The following is a 22,186-nucleotide window of genomic DNA, read 5'->3' on the forward strand; positions in this document are numbered from 1 at the left end:
CCATGGGAGGACACAGTGAGGGCCCTGTTAACCCATACTATCTAATTTATGCCTTGCTTGGAGTACCCTAAAAAAGTGCAAACTCTTTGTTTCCAGGGGTACCATGTGGGTCCTCTGAAATTATACTTCTTTTTGTATGTACCCCATCATGACACTGCTTCAACCCTGGAAAATTTTCAGGTCGAATTCAACTGTATGGCCATAGTTGTGCTGTGCCTGAATTGATGCCTCAGGCCATGTAAAAGGTCCATACAGAAACTGAAGGAGAAAGCCACCTGCTTTTCTAAGATAAACCTCATGGTTGGCGGGATTTATTTTAACTAACTAAATTTAGGCCCTCTAAAAGGCATAACTGAGATCAATACTACAAGTTGGTCTTACCTTGCTGCACATGGGGGTGGGGATGGGGGCAGGGGTGGTGTCCTACTGGTAATAGTTTTGCTGTAAAGACATTCTGGCCAAAGGCTAAGAGTTAACATAACAGATCTGAGACTGTATTCCTTAGAAAAGCCTGTTTGGCTGGGATCTGAGAACTTGAATGTTTGACAGTTTCCTACACTGATAGAAAATTTTCCTGAAATGATGAGAATGGCTCACTGTGCCTAACCTGTTTGTACAAACAACATGGTTTACACTGAACACCGCTCTTTCTGAGAGTCTAGAATTTTGGTACATGCCAGGCAGAGGCTGCCTATGTGAGCAGCCCCCAATAAAAACCCTGGGTACTGAGTCTCCAAAGAGCTTCTTGGTGACAGCATATCACATATGTTGTCAATCTTGTTGCTGGGGAAATTAAATGCATCCTGTGTGACTCGACTGGGAGAATACTCTTGGAAGTTTGTGCCTGTTCCCCAGACTTGACCCCATATACCTTTCTCTTTGCTAATTTTGCTTTGTATCCTTTAGCTGTAATAAATCATAGCTGTGAGTATGACTTTATGTTCAGTCCTACGAGTCCTCCGAGCAAACCACTGAACCTAGGGGTGGTCTTGGGGACCCCCAACACAATCAGTAATAATTTCAAACAGGTAAACAGTCCAATCTGGAGCCAATATTCCATTTGAATATAGCCACCAAATTTTCCTTTATGTTATCAAAAAGGTAGAATGAATGGATTACTTACGAAAACAGATCAAACCACTGCTGTTTTGTAACAGATTCCTGGCGTAAAAGCTTCAAAACAATTGGACGCATGAAGTCCCATTTGTCTTCAAACTGAAGAGAACCTTTATTCTTAAAAAAAAAAAAAAAGTAATTTAAGTGCAGTTAAATAAGCGTCTGTTATTTTTATCTCATAAGAGACAACTAAAGAAATTCAAAAAGAATTCAAAATTCAAAAAGAACCAATTTTCCATCAAGGAATCCCTATAACTTAATCTGGTATCAAAGAATCACAGGAAGACAACCATAAAAGAAAAAAGACAGTTATGTGAAAGTGTGTAGCAAAGAATTTGGTCTTGTCCAAAGAGCGGTCTGCCCTTTGCCCTTGGCTTCTAGTAGGTAATATCCTTGGGCCCTAAGAATGTTATATCTGATAAGAGAGTCTTTGTTAGCCTGGGGCCTTGGGTCATACTGGATAACCTAACAATGTGATTTAGGGAGGGGACTGGCAAACTCATATAGTCTTAGGGAGCAGGCCAATCCAGAAATAGCAACAGTATGACTTAGGGTAAGGGGTTTGGGTCAATCAACCTGGAGATTGAGATTATCCACATGAGCAATGCCTACATGATGAAGCCTTAATAAAAATTCTGGACACCAAAGGTTGTGTGAGCTTCCCTGGCTGGCAGTACTTATGTGCCCTGTCATTTAATGAGGAAAGGAGAGAAATGGTGACCTGACAACACCAGAGAGGACAAGGGAAGCTCTGTGTTTGACCCTCCTGGACACTGTTTCTTCCTTTAGCTGATCTTAATCTGTATCCTTTCCCTTAATAAACCATAACCATGAGCAAAGCAGTTTTTCAGTTAAGATCTATGAATATTTCTAACAAATTATTGAACCTCAGGGTTTTGGGAACCTCCCAAATTTGCAGCTGATGTCAGAAGTGAGGGTGATCTTGTGTGTAGAGACTGTGCCCTAAACTCTTCACAAAAAGTATATCAAAAATCCATATAAACTCTGAAAGTTGAGGAAGAAAAAAAACCAGAAAGATACTCATCTCATTTTATAATGCTAACAAAACCCTGATACCAAACTGGTGAGGAGAGAACAAGAAATGGTACCTGTAGACCAATCTAATTAGAACATATAGATGCAAAAGTTTTAAAAAATATTAGTAAATTAAACAAATAATACCTCATAATCATGCATGTTTATTTCAGTGATGTGAAAGTGATTCGATATTAAGGGGAAAAAATCAATTCATTACTAAAAAGAGAAGGGGGGCACCCCACATGTGTTACTCATGAGTACTGTTCCTTTTCAAGTTAGGTATGGCCATGTGACTTGCTTTGATCAATAAATTTCAACAAAAATAGTTAATTTTCTAATACAGCAGTACCAAACACCCCTATGAATCACATTATTGTTTTCACCATACAATTGTTGAGAATGTTGTTCACTCGTATGAGATAAGATCCATGTACTGATGTAATGTTCGAACTCCCTGAAATTATATTCCAGAAGCAGTTTCTAAACATATGGTCTAACAAGAACCTACGTCAGGATCACCTAGGATGGTGCTTACACATACCTTTATAAAACCTACCACACGCTGGCTGGATCAGAATCTCTTGAGATGAGTCCAGAATTTATACGTTTAGCAAATTCACAATAAAACTACATAAAAATGTTACAGGGTCTATGACCCCAAAAAGGTTAAGAACCACTGACTAACATTAAACTCTTGTGAAAGCAAATGATACTTCTTACATCTACAAACACAGCTGATCCTAAAAGTTACTGTACTTTCTTGCCCCAGGTACCTACTTTTATCACAAAGTATTCTTATTATAGGGACCCATGGGAGATACTCAAAATTTAGTACTGGGATTAACTGTGCTTCTCCCTTGAAAAACTAGTTTGTTTTTACCTTATGAACTTAAGTGAATCATGTAGGTAACTTTGCTTTCCTTAGTGCTGGCTAAAGAGAATTCAGTCAGATTTGAGATCCCATGGTATATACTTCATGTACTAATCATGGCTGGCTACACTTTTTCTGTTAATATCTTCCTATAACCATCATTTCTTCATTTACTCTTCCCTCTGAGAAAAGGGTGTGCAAATAAACAAATATGGAAGAACCACAGAAAGGGCATGCAAATCTTTTCTTGACTATGACATGGAGAAACATAATACCCTCTTAATAAGAGAATATTTTATAATGTCAAATAGGTCTACTTCCATAAGTGATTCTGGCAACTTACAAAATTAAACTTAGTGTAAATCCTGCAATTAAAAATAAAAAACGGGGCTTCCCTGGTGGCACAGTGGTTAAGAATCTGCCTGCCAATGCAAGGGACATAGGTTCAAGCCCTGGTCCGGGAAGATCCCACATGCCGCAGAGCAACTAAGCCCGTGCGCCACAACTACTGAGCCTGCGTTCTAAAGCCTGTGAGCCACGACTACTGAAGCAAGCCCACACGCCTAGACCCCATCCTCCGCAGCAAGAGAGGTCACCACAATGAGAAGCCCGCATGCCACAACGAAGAGTAGCCCCCACTTGCTGCAACTAGAGAAAGCCCTCGTGCAGCAACAAAGACCCAGCACTGCCAAAAATAAATAAATAAATTTATTTTTAAAAAAATAAAAAATAGGGGCTTCCCTGGTGGCGCAGTGGTTGAGAGTCCGCCTGCTGATGCAGGGGACACGGGTTCATGCCCTGGTCTGGGAAGATCCCAAATGCCGCGGAGCGGCTAGGCCCGTGAGCCATGGCCGCTGAGCCTACGCGTCCAGAGCCTGTGCTCCGCAATGGGAGAGGCCGCAACAGTGAGAGACCTAAACAAATAAATAAATAATCAAAAAGGTACAGAAGACTAAACAGGTATGAGATAAATACTGGTTAGGCTCTGAAATCTATCAGCTATGGTAAAATGACAGGAAACACTGTCTCTTATTTGATGAAACATACAAGATTAACTACAGAAACATTTTCCTCTAATACTCAGTTAAAGGAGAAACTAAATAATTGAATTTTTCCTATTAAGCTTTTATAATAGATTCCAGAAACGATGTTCAAGCAGTTCTTTGACCTATTCTCTGTTAAAATGAAAAGCATATAATTAAATCAAAACTAAGCAGCAGGACACCAAACCTACTATCTACAAAAGATATTAATAGGCGAAGACACCTTCAAATTACAAACCCTGATTTATGAATTTTTCCAATGGCTAACTAACGGCTGCCTCATCTTTACTGATGTGCTACAAGTCTCTTCTGCTTAAGTCTTTCATTACCACTCAGAATAGCTAATAAGTCTAAGATTATCTCACCCACTGGCTCTCTTTCACCAATAGGATTTCAACATTTGCCATATCCTTGTCCCTCTATCCTTCACTTTTTACAGCACAACTAATTCCCTCAGAGGCACTCTTCTTCTCAAACACACAGATGGGCCATGGGGAAGCTGATGGGAGATTGACCATGGGGGATAACTGGGAGAAGACTATTCCAGGCAGAGGAAGCAGCCATTGCAAAGACCCTACGGTAGAAGCATGCCTGATGTATTCAAAGTAGAGCAAAATAAGGACAGAGGAGAGAGTGGATGAGGTCAGGGAAGCAACGTAGGGCCGGATCTTGTAGGGCCTTGCCATTGTAAAAAGTTTGGCTTCTACCATAAGTGAGATAGGGAACCATTAAAAAATTCTGAGCAAGAAGTGACACGATCTGACTTATATTTTTAAATCTTCCTGATTGCTATGCTGAGAATACATTAAAGCGGCAAGTGTTAAACCTGAGTGTAGGAGGCAAGGTTAGAAATAATAGTGACATGGACCAGGGTGGTAGTGAGTAGTAATTAGATTTTATATGTTTTAAAGGTAGTGCTAACAAGATTTCCTGACAGCAAGCATCTGGGATGAGAGAAAGGAATAAAGCCTGACTCTAAGGTTTTTGTCTAGTAAAGTTAATTTGTATATTGGAACAGCAAAACAGAGGCCACCCCATTGGCTCAGCCCACATCAAAAATCTAAACTTAAATCAGCCTGCACATATGGGAAACACCTCACTGTCAAGGAAACAGAACACCAATCACAATCCTCTAACTCAGTTTTAGCTAGCTAACCTTACCTAAAAAATAGGACCTGCTTACCTTATAAGGAAATCCCTGACCTCCTAGCCAATCATGCCTTATTTCTGTATTGCCTCTTCTAACATTCTATATATAAAACTCGCTCGGACTTCCCTGGCGGCGCAGTGGTTAAGAATCCGCCTGCCAATGCAGGGGACACGTGTTTGAGCCCTGGTCCGGGAAGATCCCACATGCCACGGAGCAATTAAGCCCATGTGCCACAACTACTGAGCCCGCGTGCCTCGAGCCCGTGCTCCGCAATAAAAGAAGCCACCGCAATGAGAAGCCCACGCACCGCAATGAAGAGTAGCTCCCTGGGCTTCCCTGGTGGCGCAGTGGTTGGGAGTCCGCCTGCCGATGCAGGGGACACGGGTTCGTGCCCCGATCCGGGAGGATCCCGCGTGCCGCAGAGCGGCTGGGCCCGTGAGCCATGGCCGCTGGGCCTGCGCGTCCGGAGCCTGTGCTCCGCAACGGAAGAGACCACAACAGTGAGAGGCCCCCGTACTGCAAAAAAAAAAAAAAAGGAGCACAGAAACAGCATGATAACTGATAGGGTAAGAGGGAATCAAAAAAAAATTTTTTTTTATTGGAGTATAATTGTTTTACAATGTTGTGTTATTTTCTGCTGTACAGTGAAGTGAATCAGCTATATGTATACATATATCCCCTCCCTCTTGGACCTCCCTCCCCCCATCCCACCCATCTAGATGGAATACAGTATGTTTGTATACTGATAAGTATGTTCCAAGATATAATACTGATGATGTAGGAGAAAAGAAGGAAATTGTTGTAGAATTTTAAATGCCCTGGACAGGCAAAAGGGAATGGAATCTAATGCACAGATGGAGGAAGTGACTATATGCTAAGAGAAGGCAAAGTACATGGTACGTGCAGATGTGGGTAGGAGGGTAGATGTGGCACCACACCACTGTGAGAAGTTCCTTTTTGATTGCTTCAGCTTCTTAGTGATATGAAAATAAGGAAAATGCCGTGGAAGATGGGGGAGGAGGTGCCAAAATTTTGAGAGAAAAGATGTGAAACAGACATCTAGGAAAGTGGAAGAATAAATGACTATGGAAGTACAGTGTGACTGGGCTCAATTATAGTTTGTGGTCATGAATTTAAAGTGAAAATAGCATGTGTGTATCTTTTTCTCCTGCAACATTCAACTGCATAGATGGCACTAAAAGGTGAAGAGGTGGATCCAGGGTTGTGGTTTTCCCCAGTGAAACAAGAGAGGAGCAAAGGAGTCAAAAGTGTATTCCAGGAAGAGATTATAATGATTGAACAGAGAATTTATGCTGGGTAAGGGGAAGAGAAAGGACAACAGGATGATGAAAGACAGAGCCCTCTGCTTCCAACCAGGATAGAATAACAGGTGCCAGATTTCTCCTCCTGCTTGAACAACTGGAAAACCAAAGGGGAGTACAGGACAGTGTTTCCTGAGAAAAGATAAACAAATGAGGTGAGCCCTACAAATGCCCAAGCATACTGCCTAGAGTTTCCAGGACTGAGCATAAGCAGAAGGACCCCAAACAGGCTGGTGGTTTCACTAAGTTTAGGAGACAAGAGTTCAGAGTTTGGGGAGGCCAAGGTGATGAAAATGCGTGGCACAGAGTATCAGAAAAAAGGGAACTGCACACACAGGGAGCTCTGGAGATATGTAGAGGACTCCACTCAAGCCTCTGACTATTAAATATTGACCTATACATGTGAGTGAGAAAACTATCAGAGACTGGGGAAATAATCATTTGAAAGGAGTAGACAAAACAATCACCAGAGTCCACACAGGGCTAGTAATAGTTCACGTTCTGCCAGCCAGAGTGGAAACACTCCTTAATATGCTAGGCATCTGGCAGTCTTCAGAAAGGTATTGCATCTATAATGACACCAAAGTAGCCGTACCTTCGGTGCTGTTTGGACCCACTCTAACTTTAAAAGCAAGCTTCAGAAGGATCAAACTGATTCCAAGTAACTTAACTGTGTCACAGCCAAAATATTTAAAGGAAATTTAAAAAATCCAGCCCCTAAAACATAAAACACATGTCTGGCATCCAATCAAAACTTATCAAGCAGGCAAAGAAGCAGGAAAATATAAACTCACCATCAAGAGAAAAACCAAACAAAGGAAACTGACCCAGAAATGACGTGGATGATAGTTTTAGTAGACAATGATGTTAAACTAGCTATTATGAATACACTCCACACATTTAAGAAAATAGCAGAAAGCATGAACATCACAGAAACAAAAGTTGTTTAAAAACAAGTATTAGGGAGGGATAAATTAGTAGTTCGGGATTAACACATACACACTACTATAAATAAAACAGATAACCAACAAAGACCTACTTTATAGTACAGGTAACTATACTCCATATTTTGTAATAACCTATAAGGGAAAAGAATCTGGAAAAGAATATATATAACTGAATCATTGTGCTGTACACCTGAAACTAAAGCAACATTACAAATCAACTATATGTCAATAAATAAATAAATAAAATTAAAAATAAAAAGAATATCAGTGAGCTGTGAGACAACATCAAATGACCTCATCTACATATAACCGGAATCTTGGGATTCAGAGAATATTTGAAGAAATAAAGGCTAAAATGTTTCCTAATCTGATGAAAACTATAAACCCAGAGATTTCAGACATTAAACAATGAGGCAGAATCAATGAGTTGGAGACCATAGTGGAGCTGGATGATCAGAATAAAAGCACTAGAATGAGTTAGAAAAACAGGAGAGGGTAATCAGAGTAGGATGCTTGAAACTGGAATGATAAAAAATTTCTGATTACATTTTTGCTTAATTATTCCACTGCAAGACTTTCTACTATTTCTTTCATTACAAATATATGGCATTTGGCTAATTCGGGGTTATAGAAACCAATAAATTTTGTACATGTGATAAATGTGGTACAAAAGAGCATTTCCTTTTATCTTTAAATAGTTTCCTTTACATTTCCAAGGGTAGTTCAAACATTTGAGATCTGTGATAAAATGAGTTCAGCTATTTATACCCTCTATTATTTAACTTCAGTATAGATCACTCCATCACTTTTATCGTTTTACCTTATAACATCTGATTGCCAATTATGTGTCAGGTTCTATTCTAAATATATACCTACAAATATTAATTTATTTAATCTTTACAACTACCCTATGTGTTAGGTGACATTATTATCATTTAAGAGGTGAAAAAACTGTACACTGTAATTAGGTTAGGTTACTTCCCTAAGGTTACAAGCAGTAAGTGGCAGGGCAAGGGGTCAAATCCAAGCAGTTTAGTTCTGTTACAGCCACATTCTTAAATACTCCCTGGACCTTTCCTGGAAGAGGAATGGTAGGACTTCTAACCTATGGGCCAGATCCAGCCCTTGGCTTCACCTCATCAGGCTTATAAACTGAAGGAAAAAAAAAATCTATGATTATAAAAATTTAGTGGCAATTATCTAGAAGCCATAAGGTGGAAGCATCACTACATAAAAGACATATTTCTCTTTAAACATAGTGGGGGAGTGGGAGGACACATTTTTCCACTGAAATGAAAAATTTCACATTCCACTTCCCTTTAAAACTTTTAGGTTTCTTTTGACCCATAAATGAGTCAAAAAAAAAAGCTTTTAGGATTCTTTCATAGAGGTAAAAAAAATTTTTTAACAAATTCTGACAATGCTTGTACTTTTAAAAACCCAAACAACTAATTTTAAGGACAAAAAATAACTACTAATGAAAGAGTTTGAACTTATTTTGGGGGTGGGATTCTTAATCATTCATTACTACACTTATTCATTCAACAAACATCTGACTACCTGCTGTACATGAAGAATTATGCTAGTCACTGGGACACATAAATGAAAGGTCCTCAAGTAATTCACTTTCCAGTACAGTATTTCTTAAATTGTGGATAATGGACACGTGCTTGCTCTGCCTGTTGGATAATATAACATGGCTCTCAGATTTCTGACTTGAATGAATGGCTGGTGGAATCACTGACCATAGAAAAAAAATGCCAGGGGAATAATGCATTTGAGTTGGATGGTTTATAAGAGGTGATGCATTTTGGATGTACTGTCCAATAAAAGCAAATGTTGAAGTTGTAACTCTTGGGGTTCATTTCTTTTTCCCTGCGTTCTCCCTTCTTCTTTCCTTATTTTAAGTAAGATAAAAGCTTACCTACTACTGAATTGCTTTTTACTTAATGTAAAACCCCGAGGGCTGAGGGGAAAAAAAAAAGTGTAGGAACTTCCCTGGTGGTCCAGTGGTTAAGACTCTAAGCTCCCCATGCAGGGGGCCTGGGCTTGATCCCTGGTCAGGGAACTAGATCCCACATGCATGCTGCAACTAAGAGTCCACATGCCACAACTAAAAAGATCCTGCATGCCACGACGAAGATCCCACGAGACACAATTAAGACCCAGCGAAGCCAAAATAAATAAATAAATATTAAAAAAAAAAATCAGTGTAAAGTTTCTCACAAACAATTAGGAGAGGATAAAAACGGTAAAGAAAAATGAAAAGAAAAACAGGTGAACAAAGGTTCAGCTCCCTTTCCCTGCTCTAATCAGTACAAAGAAATCAGGATCTCTTAATATAACATGTTGGTTGCCCAGACCCAAATAAACTACATTCAGCTTTACCTGAAAAATATTCCCTAGTAGAAGTATCAGTTCTAAAACAATTTTGACAGTAAAGTCCCACAATCTCTTATTTATAGCCCTGGTGGTTGTTTCAAAGATAAACAAACGTGCACTAGGAAGAAGGTAAATTACAGAAAAAAAATAATTTTTTGTAATATATTGGAGTGGAGGGAGGTGTTATAGGTCAGTAATGAAAGATGCTATATAGATCTTTCTAGAATATATCATTGATTTAAAAATCTGCACACCTCCCACTGAAATTCAAAACTGCTTTTTCAAGCAATGAATTCATCTACAATTCCATGTTACCTGATCCCAAGAAAGAGTAGAGGTATAACTGCTTATGTATAAATATAAAATTTGGTACTATGTTAAAAAATAGGAGTGCTTAAATAAACACATGAGAAACAGAAAACCCTACTGGCTTGCAAAATGTTTTAAAAGTAATAGAGGGCTTCCCTGGTGGCGCAGTGGTTGAGGGTCCGCCTGCTGATGCAGGGGACATGGGTTCATGCCCCGGTCCAGGAGGATCCCACATGCCGTGGAGCGGCTGGGCCCGTGAGCCATGGTCGCTGAGTCTGCGCGTCCGGAGCCTGTGCTCCGCAACGGGAGAGGCCACAACAGTGAGAGGCCCGTGTACCACAAAAAACAAAAAACAAAAACCACATTTGCAATCCCCATTAAACAAAAGAACCACAAAACTACAGTATATATTCGAATACTGGCAATTCTCAATATGTTCCAGCCACACCACCCTTTTAAAGGTGTTACTCAAATATGCCAAGCTCACCACTGCACCTCAGACCTTTGCCTAGAAAGCAAATCATTTGGGTCTCAGTGTTACTGTCACCTCAGAGAAGCCTTCCCAAGTCAACTTAAGAAGAATGTCATTCCCTTTTCCTTTCTGCAGATCCAGGGCCAAGGTCTTGAGCAGGTAGGACAGTTACTTTGATTGGCTATGAGAATGAAATTTTAATTCAGACTAAACAGTACTTTTTTAAATTTTTGGCTGCACCGCTCGGCTTGCAGGATCTTAGTTCCCCAGCCAGGGATCGAACCCGAGCCCCCCCGCAGTGGAAGTATGGAGTCCTAACCTCTGGACCTCCAGGAAATTCCCTAAACAGTACTTAAAAAAAAAAAAACGGAAAACTATGGGATCTGGCTGAAATGTCATCAAATAGCAGGGAAGGAAAATTCAACAGAACATAATTGAAAGCTGTATTTAGGGGAAAAAATTATTTTCTGCTGTAAATAAGTAAGTAAAATAGTGGCACCATCTTCTGAGCACTCTTGATTATACTGTTTTCATCACAGACCTCATTACTATAAAAACTTCCCAATGTGTTAACTTATTTCTCTGGTGTTAGTACTTATGCATTAGCATATAAGCTCCAAACACTAGGGACCTTGTCTGTCTTATTCACTGCTGTATCACTGACACTTAGAATAGGATTCAGCACAGAGTGGATACTAATGTATCTGTGGAATGAACGAGCCCAGTTATACAGATCAAATATCCTTGATGTTACTTACCTCTATGTACTCCATGTATAATGACCAACGTTTTAACCTGAGCTGTAACTTGTTTACTTGTTTACAGAGCCTATAAGGCACCAATTTACTCTATCACTATACCAAGGCAAGAGTCATGACTTTCTGTGATACAACTTAGGTTCACTAGGACCCTAACAAAATACCTAATAAGAAACACCTGTCTGTCTCTCTTTTCCACCCTTCTTCTCTGTCCACCAGATGGATGCCTAGTGTCCTCTTGAAAACCTCCTGCAGTCTGAAATTCCTCTCTTCTAATCCATTGATAAATGACTGATCTCTAAAGTGTACCTTAAACTGCCACTTCCTGTTAGTAGCTTTAATTTACATATATCACCTCCAGATTATGGTAACTGCTCACTCATTTATATTTTCACAGAACATGAAAGATTTTCACATTTATATTTATCACAGTTTTATAGTAAGTGATGATTTAGTCCTCTATTCCCACTCCCACCTCTAGTGATGGCCAATCTACACACCCTCGAATTGGTTTTCTCCCTCGGCTGTGAGTGTCAAATGTAACCAGGTCTCTAGGACAGGCCAGTGGAGTGAAGGAAGGTGGCCCTAAGGATCACATTCCTCTTAGATGTCCATTCAAAAGGGCAATTTCCATCAACCCAATGAAAAGTTGGGTTCTAAATAAGGCTCTCATTTATGTTTAAATAGACATTAAAAAGAATTATCCAGTTGTGTATCTTAACCACATTCACTGACACTATTCAAATCTTGGTATCACATCCATATTCTTTGCCAAGCATGTTCTACCAAATTTTCCCCTAATCATCACCTACAAAAAGTCTACCTATTCTTCAAAATCCAGCTCTAATGCTTTCTCCATAAAACTTTCCTTGATCATCCCACCAGCAGTGATCTCCTATGTCTATGAGGGACCAATACAACTCATAGCACTCCTAAAGTTCTTGCCTTAAAACAAATCATTAGTACTTTATCTCCTTTAGTATCTGTAGTAGTATAATTCCCAAAGAGCATGGACATTGTTCTGCATTATCTTTGCATCCCGGTGCCTTGCACATGTGTCTATAAAATTATTTAAATAAAAAATAAATTCTACACACACTTTGAACTACTCCTTTCTATTTCCATTTTCTTTCCTCTCAAAGGGTAAAAAAGTTTCCACTGAAAAAAGTAGTGTCCTCCATATTTCAGTTTTAAGTTTGGATTGCCTTGTGGGTTGGTTTTATACCTCTACTCCCCTCTCTCCCCCTCTCTAGATCTACTTAGAAGGGAATAAAGGCAGAAAATTCCTCCCTTTAACCAATCAACACTCATTTACTGAGCATCTACAATGCATGCACTAGACTTCTCTTTTCAATCAACTATCACTCATTTATGGAGCACCTACCACGAGTAATCACTGTGCTAAATGGTTAAAGCATCAACAGATTATGAAGTCCCTAAACTAATACTGCTTACAATCTAGAAAGGGAGTTAGATATATATGTAAACATATCCTGTAACTAATACAGAAGGCAAAATGTTAAGTGCTACACTACTGAGCCTACGCGTCTGGAGCTTGTGCTCTGCAACGAGAGAGGCCGCAACAGTGAGAGGCCCGCGCATCGCGATGAAGAGTGGCCCCCGCTTGCCACAGCTAGAGAAAGCCCTCGCACAGAAACGAAGACCCAACACAGCCATAAATAAATTAATTAATTAAATTTTAAAAAATGTTAAGTGCTAGAATAGATTGATGCAGTGCTATGCCTGTGCAGAGTAAGCAACAATTAAATTCCAAATGAGAACACTAAAAAGAAAGGAGGGGGACTTCCCTGGTGGTTCAGCAGTTAAGACTCTGCGCTCCCAATGCAAGGTGCCCAGGTTCAATCTCTGCTCAGGGAACTAGATCCCACATGCTAAAGATCTTGCACACGGCAACGGAGATTCTGTATGCCACAACTAAGACCCGGCACAGCCAAATAAATAAATACATATTTTAAAAATTAAAAAAAAAAAGACGAAGAAAGGAGGTATCTAGGCTGGGTCTTGATGACTAAATAGGATTTTGACAGGGTAATACTGGGGGGGGGGGATTCCTGACAGGAGAAACAGCAAAGAGGGACTTCCCTGGTGGTCCAGTGATAAAGAATCTGCCTTCCAATGCAGGGGACACAGGTTCGATACCTGGTCGGGGAACTAAGATCCCACATGCCACAGGGCGACTAAGCCCACACACCACAACTACTGAGCTCACACAAGAGAGCTTGCGTGCCACAACTACAGAGCCTACGTGCCCTGGAGCCCATGCACCACAACTAGAGAGAGAAAACTGACACACCGCAACTAGAGGAAAGCCCATGTGCCCATAAATAAATATTAAAAAAAAAAAAACAACGAAACAACAAACAAAAAGTCTTGAAGACTCTGGTATGCAGTAAATCAAGAAGTAACTAGCCAGGTAGAGGGAGGGGTAAGGGTGTGTGTGTGTGTGCGTGTGTGCGTGGGTGTGTGCGCGCGCGTGTGTGTGTGTGTGTGTGTGTGTGTGTGTGTGTGTGAGAGAGAGAGAGAGAGAGAGAGAGAGAGAGAGAGAGAGAGAGAGAGGGGGGGGGGAGAGGGAGGAGAGAGGTATTAGGGAGAAGACACAGCTAGAAAGATCTCAAAGAACTTGAACTATCAAAGGTATATGAGCAGGACTTCCCTGGTGGTGCAGTGGATAAGAATCCACTCCGAATGCAGGGGGCCCAGGTTCGATCCCTGGTCAGGGAACTAGATCCCACATGCATGCCACAACTAAGGAGCCCACGTGCTGCAACTAAAAAGCTGGCAAGCTGCAATTAAGGAGCCCTGGAGCCGCAACTAAGGAGCAAGCCTGCCTGCTGCAATTTAGACCCGGCGCAACCAAATAGATAAGTAGTTTTTTAAAAAATGAGCTGGAAAGTGATATGGTCAGCATTGTGTTTTGGTCTAGTCCTCAGATCAGAGTTAAGAGATAAAAATAGTGAAATCATGGGAGTTAAGACTGACCCAGAAAAAAAAAAGTACAAAGACAGAAAAAGGATGAAGATTAAATCCTGAGAAATAATTATACTGGGGAGGAGAGGTGAAAAACACATGAGATTTGAGAGATAGGAAACCAAGTAGAGAATGGCATAAAACCAAAAGGGAAGCATTAAGTAGCAAGCAAGCAACAATATCAGAATAGAGGATGAATGTATCCAGGGAGAATCTCCTTTGGCAATCAGGAGGTTGCTAGTGATCCTGAGACTGACAGTTTTAATATAATTGGGTAGGGGTACGGGGAGAGCCAAGTCATAATAAATTAAGGAAAAAGGTGAAGAATTATAAAAGAAGCAATTGGGGGCTGCTTTTCTAAGAACTATGACAGTGAATGGAAAGAGAGAAAAGGGCAGAGGTTTGAAGCCAAAGCAGAGTACAGGTTAAGTTTATATGAGGGGGATAGGTGAACTTTCTTATCCTCATAGAAGTGAGAATAAAGGAGACTGAAACAAAATAACAGGAGACATGCTGCTAAGTCCTGGGGGGAAAAAGAAGGCTGAACAAGAACAAGTGGAAGCAGGCAATGTAGCAGGTGCCTTGGAAAAGAGGAGAATATAGGGGAAACTAGAAAAGGTTGTGGTATTATTGATCAAGAAAGTTAAGGGCATTCAAACAGCTGGATAAAGTAATGTGCTAAGAATTAAACAGGGTTAGGTTTAACAAAATAAGATTTCAACAACAGCTATTTGGAATAGGATCATCACTTGGAAATGAAGAAAATGTGCACTGAAGGCCTAGGTGGTAATGGCAAAAGTAAAGGAACAAGGAGAATTATATGTTAAAACAGCAAACTTAAAGTAGTAATATTGAAAGGTTTGGGGAGATATAAACCCCCAAGCAACTGATAACTGTATATGTAAAATTGTACAACACAAATATTTGTATATCCAAAAGATTTCCAAAACCCAGCAACAGCCCACTTACGTTAGTAAATATAATTATTATTACAATCAAATTCCAATATGAAATAAGTAGGTGGTTTTTATCGCATTGTGTTCTGACTTTCAAGTTTCACAGCAAAGTTCTGAACCTTGTTATCTTTCATAAACTTATTAGCTATCCCTTCGAACTCTTCATCCACAAATTCAATAAACTTAACTCCAACCAGGTTACTGGTACACAGGAAGAGGACATATTTTTTCAGCAGGACACTAAAGGCCTCCCTTCAGGGTTGATGATTTATTACTCATCATTCTTCAGGTACAGCTGTTTACCTGATAATCAAATTCAAACTGTATTCTCATCTAGCCCACATCCCTCCATTTTGACCATAAGACATGATAATTCTGTCAAATATGCTCTGATGAAATCTAACCACGCAATGTCTAAGGCATTTGTCTAATGAACTAACCTATTAATCCTGTCAAAAAAGGAAATGAGGCTAAGTTGGCCACTCCCCAGCCAGCTCTATCTCTATTCAAGGTACTACCAGACTTGAATTTATTTATTTATTTAAATTGAAGTACAGTTGATTTACAATGTGTTCATTTCTACTGTACAGCAGTGATTCACTTTTATATATATATATATATACACACACACACACACACACACACACGGACACAGACACATACACACACACACATTCTTTTTCATATTCTTTTCCATTATGGTTTATCATAGGATATTGAATAGTTTCCTGCGCTATATAGTAGCACCTTGCTGTTTATCCATTCTCTATATACTAGTTTGCATCTGCTAACCCCAAACTCCCACTCCATTCCTCTCACACACCTTCCTCCAGACTTGAATTTAAATGATCCTATGAATTCTGTTAGGATCTTACTGCATTTCTCCAAGAGGACAAACTTCCCCACTTTTTAATTAACTACTTCTAAATGTATAAACACAAGGCAATTCCCCTCCAGCCTCCCACCCCCGCAATGAGGAGAGAAAAAAGAAATACAAAAGATTTTCTGGCCACCTTGAATACATAAACTTTTGGTGATACAGATAAAAGAATCAAATGTCTACTTATAATATCCATTTTATTATGTTAGTCGTACATATTTAAAATCACATACTATATAAAATATTTAGAAATTCTTTTTCTCCCTTTTTAACACTTCATTAAATAATTTTGCTGAAAATTTTCCAGTGTATCTTTGGCATCTCTTCATGTTCACTAAAGAGACTGAGTCTTTTACCAGTTTGTCAAAGCGTTATCACTTTCCTTTCATTTATAAAAGTTATTTGAGTTACAGAACTGCTTGAATTACGATCTTTTTAACCTAAGTCCTAAGTGCCGATTTCTAGACATTCAGGCAGTTTTTTCATTCTATAGGTAGGTGTGTGCTATAGATGTCGATTCACAATCTCTACTAGGTAACCACTTACTAGTATTGACTGAAGTAGCTTCAGACTTATATCTCCTCCAAACAATCCTTTGTAAGGCTTTGTATGGAGTAGAATAAAGTGACTCACTCTTTTCTGAGAGAGAAATCTGGGAGGAAAAAAGACCTTGCTTTATATCCAGGTAATCAACAAGTCAAAAATTCACAAAGAATAAGGAATTCAATTACTTCTTAAACACATTTCAATTAATAACATACACTACTGCTTATGTAAATACACAGATGCATTAACAGGAGTCTTTCTGAATTAATAAGTTAAAGTTTTCTTTCTGAATTAACACATTAGAGCTTTGCTATACTGTTATAAAAGAAGAGTAGAGAGTGGGTTACTCAATTCCCATGAATTTGTTTTCTTAGAGAAGCAGCAGAAATAGTAACTCTAGCAATTTATGTTTATTGGGTGCTAATTAAGTTCCAGTCACTGTTTTAAGATTTTACATATATTAACTCAATCTTCACAATGCTCCTATGAAATAGGTGCTATTGATAATGCCACTGTATTGATGAAGAAGCTCAGGCACGGAGAGGTTTAGAAACTTGCCCAAAGTCATACAGCTTCTAAGTGGCAGAAATTCAGTCAAGTTCTAGGTCCTTCCCCTTTTAAAAGATATATTGCCTCTTAAATTAGTAAAATTAGGTCTACATTTTAGGAGACAGTCCCATGTATTAAACAGTTAACAGTGTAGCTAACAGTGTAGTAGTCTAAAGAAGATATGAGTGAGGTTACAGTAAATTTTAATATATTTTCTGTTCTATTATTTTCTATTATCAATCCACACTGTCTGAAGGCCTAATAATGGGTTTGAGGGAGGAGTAGTTCATCCTTTGTGTTTGTGTTCCCTGAGCTAATCACTACCCCCATTTCAGTCAATACTTTTAAGGCAAAAGGTTCCTATTACAAAGACAGCATAGCAGAAACTAGTGCCATGTCTTCCTTCTTCTCCTCCAAACTTTTTAACTGATGGTAGAGAATCTGCCTCTCTGGGCCTACATCTCCCTTGCTATCCCAAATACATAAAACTAAATTTAACCGTTTTCTTTGATAAGGCAACTATCCTAACCCATAAAACGATGGTAGTGCTTCCACAGTAATCATCTGGTTGTGTGCTGTAATGGGGTTGAGGAACAGTTTCCTAAGGAAAAAAGGGTAAAATATGAACTTAAGAAAGGGAGGATAGGAGGGAAGGAGTAGCATGCAGATAAGGGAGGGAGTGAGGTGACAGGCACTGCTGTCTGACTTGTAGTTTCATGCAGGCAGAATGAGAACAGAAATTGAGGAGGTGGGGGTCCAGTCATTAAAACCTGTTATGGAACATTTTCTTGGATTTTCCTTCTTTGCGCCTTAGGCTCTCGCTTCAGAAGAAGCTGAGACGCCAAGAATACTAACTGCCCTATCTTTCAGGACCCGGCACCACCCTTCTTCTGCGGCCCCAGGCCAGAGCTGGTCCCTTGAAAGCACTGGTCCCCTCCAGCCCTCGGCAGGTCCTTTCACACACCGGTCAACCGGCAAGAGGGACAACCAGAGCCTCTCCACCCCAAGGCCGAAGACCCGCGTTCCGGTCCTCGGCGGCAGCCTCCCTGGCTTCCCTTCCGGTAGGCAACCCCTGAACACTCCCACATTTTGCCGCTGAACCTGGGCCGAGCCATTCCCTAAGAGCTGAACCCAGCGCCCCCAGGGTAAAAACCAAGCTGGACTGAGGGTCTTACCTTTAACAGATTAGACGTCGCCATGTTCCTTCAACTTAGACTCTCGCGAGACGGCGCGAGATTTCGTGGCGCTCCTTGCCAGGCCACAACTGCAGGCCGGAGTTTCCACCTGGGCTGACGGGGCCACCGGCCCGCAGTGGAGATGTGGGGGGAGCCGGGGCGGCGTGCCAACAGCGGTGACCTAGTCCCAGGCACCTGGAGCTTCCTCACTTTTCCCCCCTACATGGTCACCGGAGCCTCCCCAGACGAAAGAGCTCATGCAAACGCTCAGGAAGATAGCAACGGCGAATGGTGAGAAGGTAACGGGAGCCGACCTGAATTGGAAGAGGAAGCATCGACTTCGCGAGCCCCCCCCACTCCTTCGGATTACCCTTTGTGGTTGCACCCGCAGAGGCCACCGGCAACGAACTTAGCCCGGCTTGGGCCCTGCAGCTCTGGTTCGGTGGCCGAGTCACGTGATGCGGCGGGCGGGGCCGCGCTAGGGAGCGAGCGTGGGAGCCTGAAAGCCTCGTGGGCCGGGAGGCTGCGGAGAGTGCGAAAGCACGCCCTCTGCTGGCGGGACTAGACGTATTCCCTCATCCCCCGCCTCGGGGGATTCCCGAATGAAATGCTTGTACTAGCTGTCTTCAAGAAGAAAGGGCACATAGAAGGCACCCACTAAATATTTGTTTGCATGAATGAATAAATGCATGCACGAAAGTGTTAACTATTAATATTTCTACTCAAGAGTGCCTGGCAGTGAAATCATCTATAAGAGGTTATTCAGGTAATGAATATAAATCTTGGATTACCTGAAGGCACATTATCCTAGAATATCCTAAGCCATAAACCCCTAAGCTTTATCCCTTCAGACCTCAAACCACTAGGAGAAGAAAGAGAATATACTCTATATATAGAACCTATATAGATATAGAATATATCTAGTATTATACACGTTTCCAAACTGTGTTCATTGACACATAATATATTAGAAATAAGTAAGAGAAGTACAGAGATAAATAAGAGCTATAGGGTAAAATAAAGCAGGCAAAAGTAATGACGTTTGCAGTGTTTTGTTTTTTTTTTTTTTTTTTGCTGCATTGGGTCTTCGTTGCTGCGCGCGGTCTTTCTCTAGTTGCGGCGAGCAGGGACTACTTTTCATTGTGGTGCGCGGGTTTCTCATTGCAGTGGCTCCTCTTGTTGCAGAGCACGCGCTCTAGGCACGTGGGCTTCAGTAGTTGTGGCCCGAAGGCTCTAGAGCACAGGCTCAGTAGTTGTGGCACATGGGCTTAGTTGCTCCAAGGCATGTGGGATCTTCCCGGACCAGGGATCAAACCATGTCCGTTGCAATGGCAGGCGGATTCTTAACCACCGCACCACTACGGAAGTCCCTAGTTTGCAGTTTTAAATAGAGGGATCCAAGTAGGTCTCACTGAGAAGATGGCATTTGAGCAAAAAGACTTGAAAGAGATAAGGGAGAAGACCAGGACATATGCAGGAGAAGAGCATTCCAAATAGGGGGAAACACAGGTGGCAAGTTGCCCAGAGTGTCAGAGGAACAGTAAGAAGGTTGGTGTTCAGAGCAGAGAGTAAGAAGAGCATAAGGGCTTATAGGGCCTCGTGGACCACAGTAAAGACAGGCTTTTATTCTGAGTGAGATGGGCAATCATTGCAGGCTTCTCATTGCAGGCTTGTGAAGAGGGAGTGGTATGATCAAACTCCCATTCCAACATGATCATTCTGACTACTGTGTAGTGAATAGAAGGAGAAGGGTAATTTAGAAAATTTTTGTACTATCTCATTAAATCAGCACAATCATGCCACCTAGTTACCCCACATTTTACAGTGATTATATTAGAGAGTAATCTAGGCATGATTAAACAATGACTATGTGGTAGAACAAGGATTCAGAGCCACTAGGCCTGTAATGTCCTGCCAGATTGTCAACATAGGGATGACTCTTAGAGGTCATCTTTGTTCTACAGATGGGAAAATGGAGGCTTCTCTCTGGTCAAGGTCACAGCTGGGTCAGAGAAAAGGCCTAGTCCGGAATAAACTTTATATAATTATGGTTCCCTTTTCCAGTGAAACTGGGTTGTCTTCAACCCTAGTCCAACTCTACTGCTTAATTTAAAGTGTAAGTTGATTGAATTATAACCAACTTTATGTACCATAAAAAAAAAGTTAGGTGACAAGCTGTGCTATAACAATTGAATTAATTCATAAATTAATGACCCTGTTTAAAGAATCCAATTAAGTATTTAATACTTGTTTGAGTACCTATTATGTACTAGGCACTGGAAATATAGGATTAAATGAGACAGACAAGACCTCTGCCCTCTTGGAGTTTATAGTCTAATAAGGGAGCTAGATATTAAGCATAGTTATACAAACCAAATGTTGCTTAATTGGAGTTGTGGTAAATACTGCAAGGGTAAAATACAATGTGCAGTTCAGAGCATATGGTTTGGAGGGGGCTACTATCCTATGAGAGTACTATTCCTATGATCACGCTCTGAACTTATGACTACTTTTGAAAACAGTTTCAAATATCCCACTGTCTAACAAGACATTTCTTTCTCCCAACTCGCTTGTTCTTGAAACACCACGGCTACAAAAGTCTAATCTCAAATGAGTTCTTCTTTCCATTTACCCCACCACTTCCTTGTTACCTATCATCCCCTCCTGTCTTCACTTTCTTCCTCATCCAGTTTAGACTCTATAAACCATCATTATTAAAATGTTTAAATATTTTAAATGCTTAAATATTTAATTTATTTAAAGATAGAGAACAGAAGCACATAATATAAAATTCAGAAGGTGCTAAAAGGAATACAGTTAAAAGTAAGCCTCCTTCCTCTTCCTGGGGTAATTTAATGTTCTGTGTTGTGGTAGGTATTTGGGTTACTCAAGTGTATGCGTTTGTCAGAACTCAGCCAGTGTACCCTTAAGATTTTTCCATCTCATTCAAAAGAAAAAAGAGTAAACAAAATTTGAGTTTAGTTAATGATATTCATGCTGAAGAATTTAGGGATAACTTATGTTTACTATTTGCTTTGAAATGTATCCAAAAAAGATGGATTTTTTAAAATATTTAATTTTATTTATTTGGCTGAGCCGGGTCTTAGTTGCAGCACGCAGGATCTTTAGTTGTGGCATGCAGGCTAGAGCTTTAGTTGTGGCACGCAGGATCTTTAGATGCGGCATGCAGGCTAGTTCCCTGACCAGGGATTGAACCTGAGCCCCCTGCATTGGGAGTGCGGAGTCTTAACGGCTGGACCACCTGGGAGGTCCTAATAAGATGGATTGATGGTTGCATAGAAAGGGGACAAAGCAAGTGTAGCAAAAATGTTAATGACAGAATCTGGGGGTGGGTTTACTAGTGTTCTCTATGTAAAATCTTTCAGCTTGTCTATATGTTTGAAATTTTTCACAATGAAGTGTTGTAGGAAATTTATTTTAATAGGCCCCCTTCCTCCACAGTCCCTCAGGCATCCATTCTCCCTTACTCAGAGACAACCACAATTATAATAAATTTCTTGTGAATTAAAACATTAAAAAAAAACAGGGCTTCCCTGGTGGCGCAGTGGTTGAGAGTCCGCCTGCCGATGCAGGGGACACGGGTTCGTGCCCCGGTCTGGGAAGATCCCACATGCCGCGGAGCGGCTGGGCCCGTGAGCCATGGCTGCTGAGCCTGCGCGTCCG

The 22,186-nt window shown here is 40.6% G+C and overlaps 1 protein-coding gene across 3 annotated transcripts in view; it reads right to left on the reverse strand.

Annotated features, from left to right (window-relative positions):
* The window catches only part of CUL5 (cullin 5), a 96,677-nt gene extending 77,653 nt beyond the window's left edge, over positions 1–19,024 (reverse strand). For all 3 annotated transcript variants that reach the window (XM_027082404.1, XM_027082405.1, XM_027082403.1), the window contains exons 1-2: positions 18,503–19,024; positions 1,124–1,233 (exon numbers count right to left, since the gene is read on the reverse strand). In XM_027082404.1, the coding sequence (XP_026938205.1) occupies positions 1,124–1,233; positions 18,503–18,526 (134 nt within the window). In that variant the 5' untranslated portion in view covers positions 18,527–19,024. The remainder of the gene's footprint in view (positions 1–1,123; positions 1,234–18,502) is intronic.
* Positions 19,025–22,186: the final 3,162 nt, after the last annotated feature.

This window comes from Aethalodelphis obliquidens, unplaced genomic scaffold (genome assembly GCF_003676395.1).
Source record: "Aethalodelphis obliquidens isolate GAN/ISIS:26980383/991018 unplaced genomic scaffold, ASM367639v1 scaffold46, whole genome shotgun sequence".
In the NCBI taxonomy this organism is placed as follows: Eukaryota; Metazoa; Chordata; class Mammalia; order Artiodactyla; family Delphinidae; genus Aethalodelphis; species Aethalodelphis obliquidens.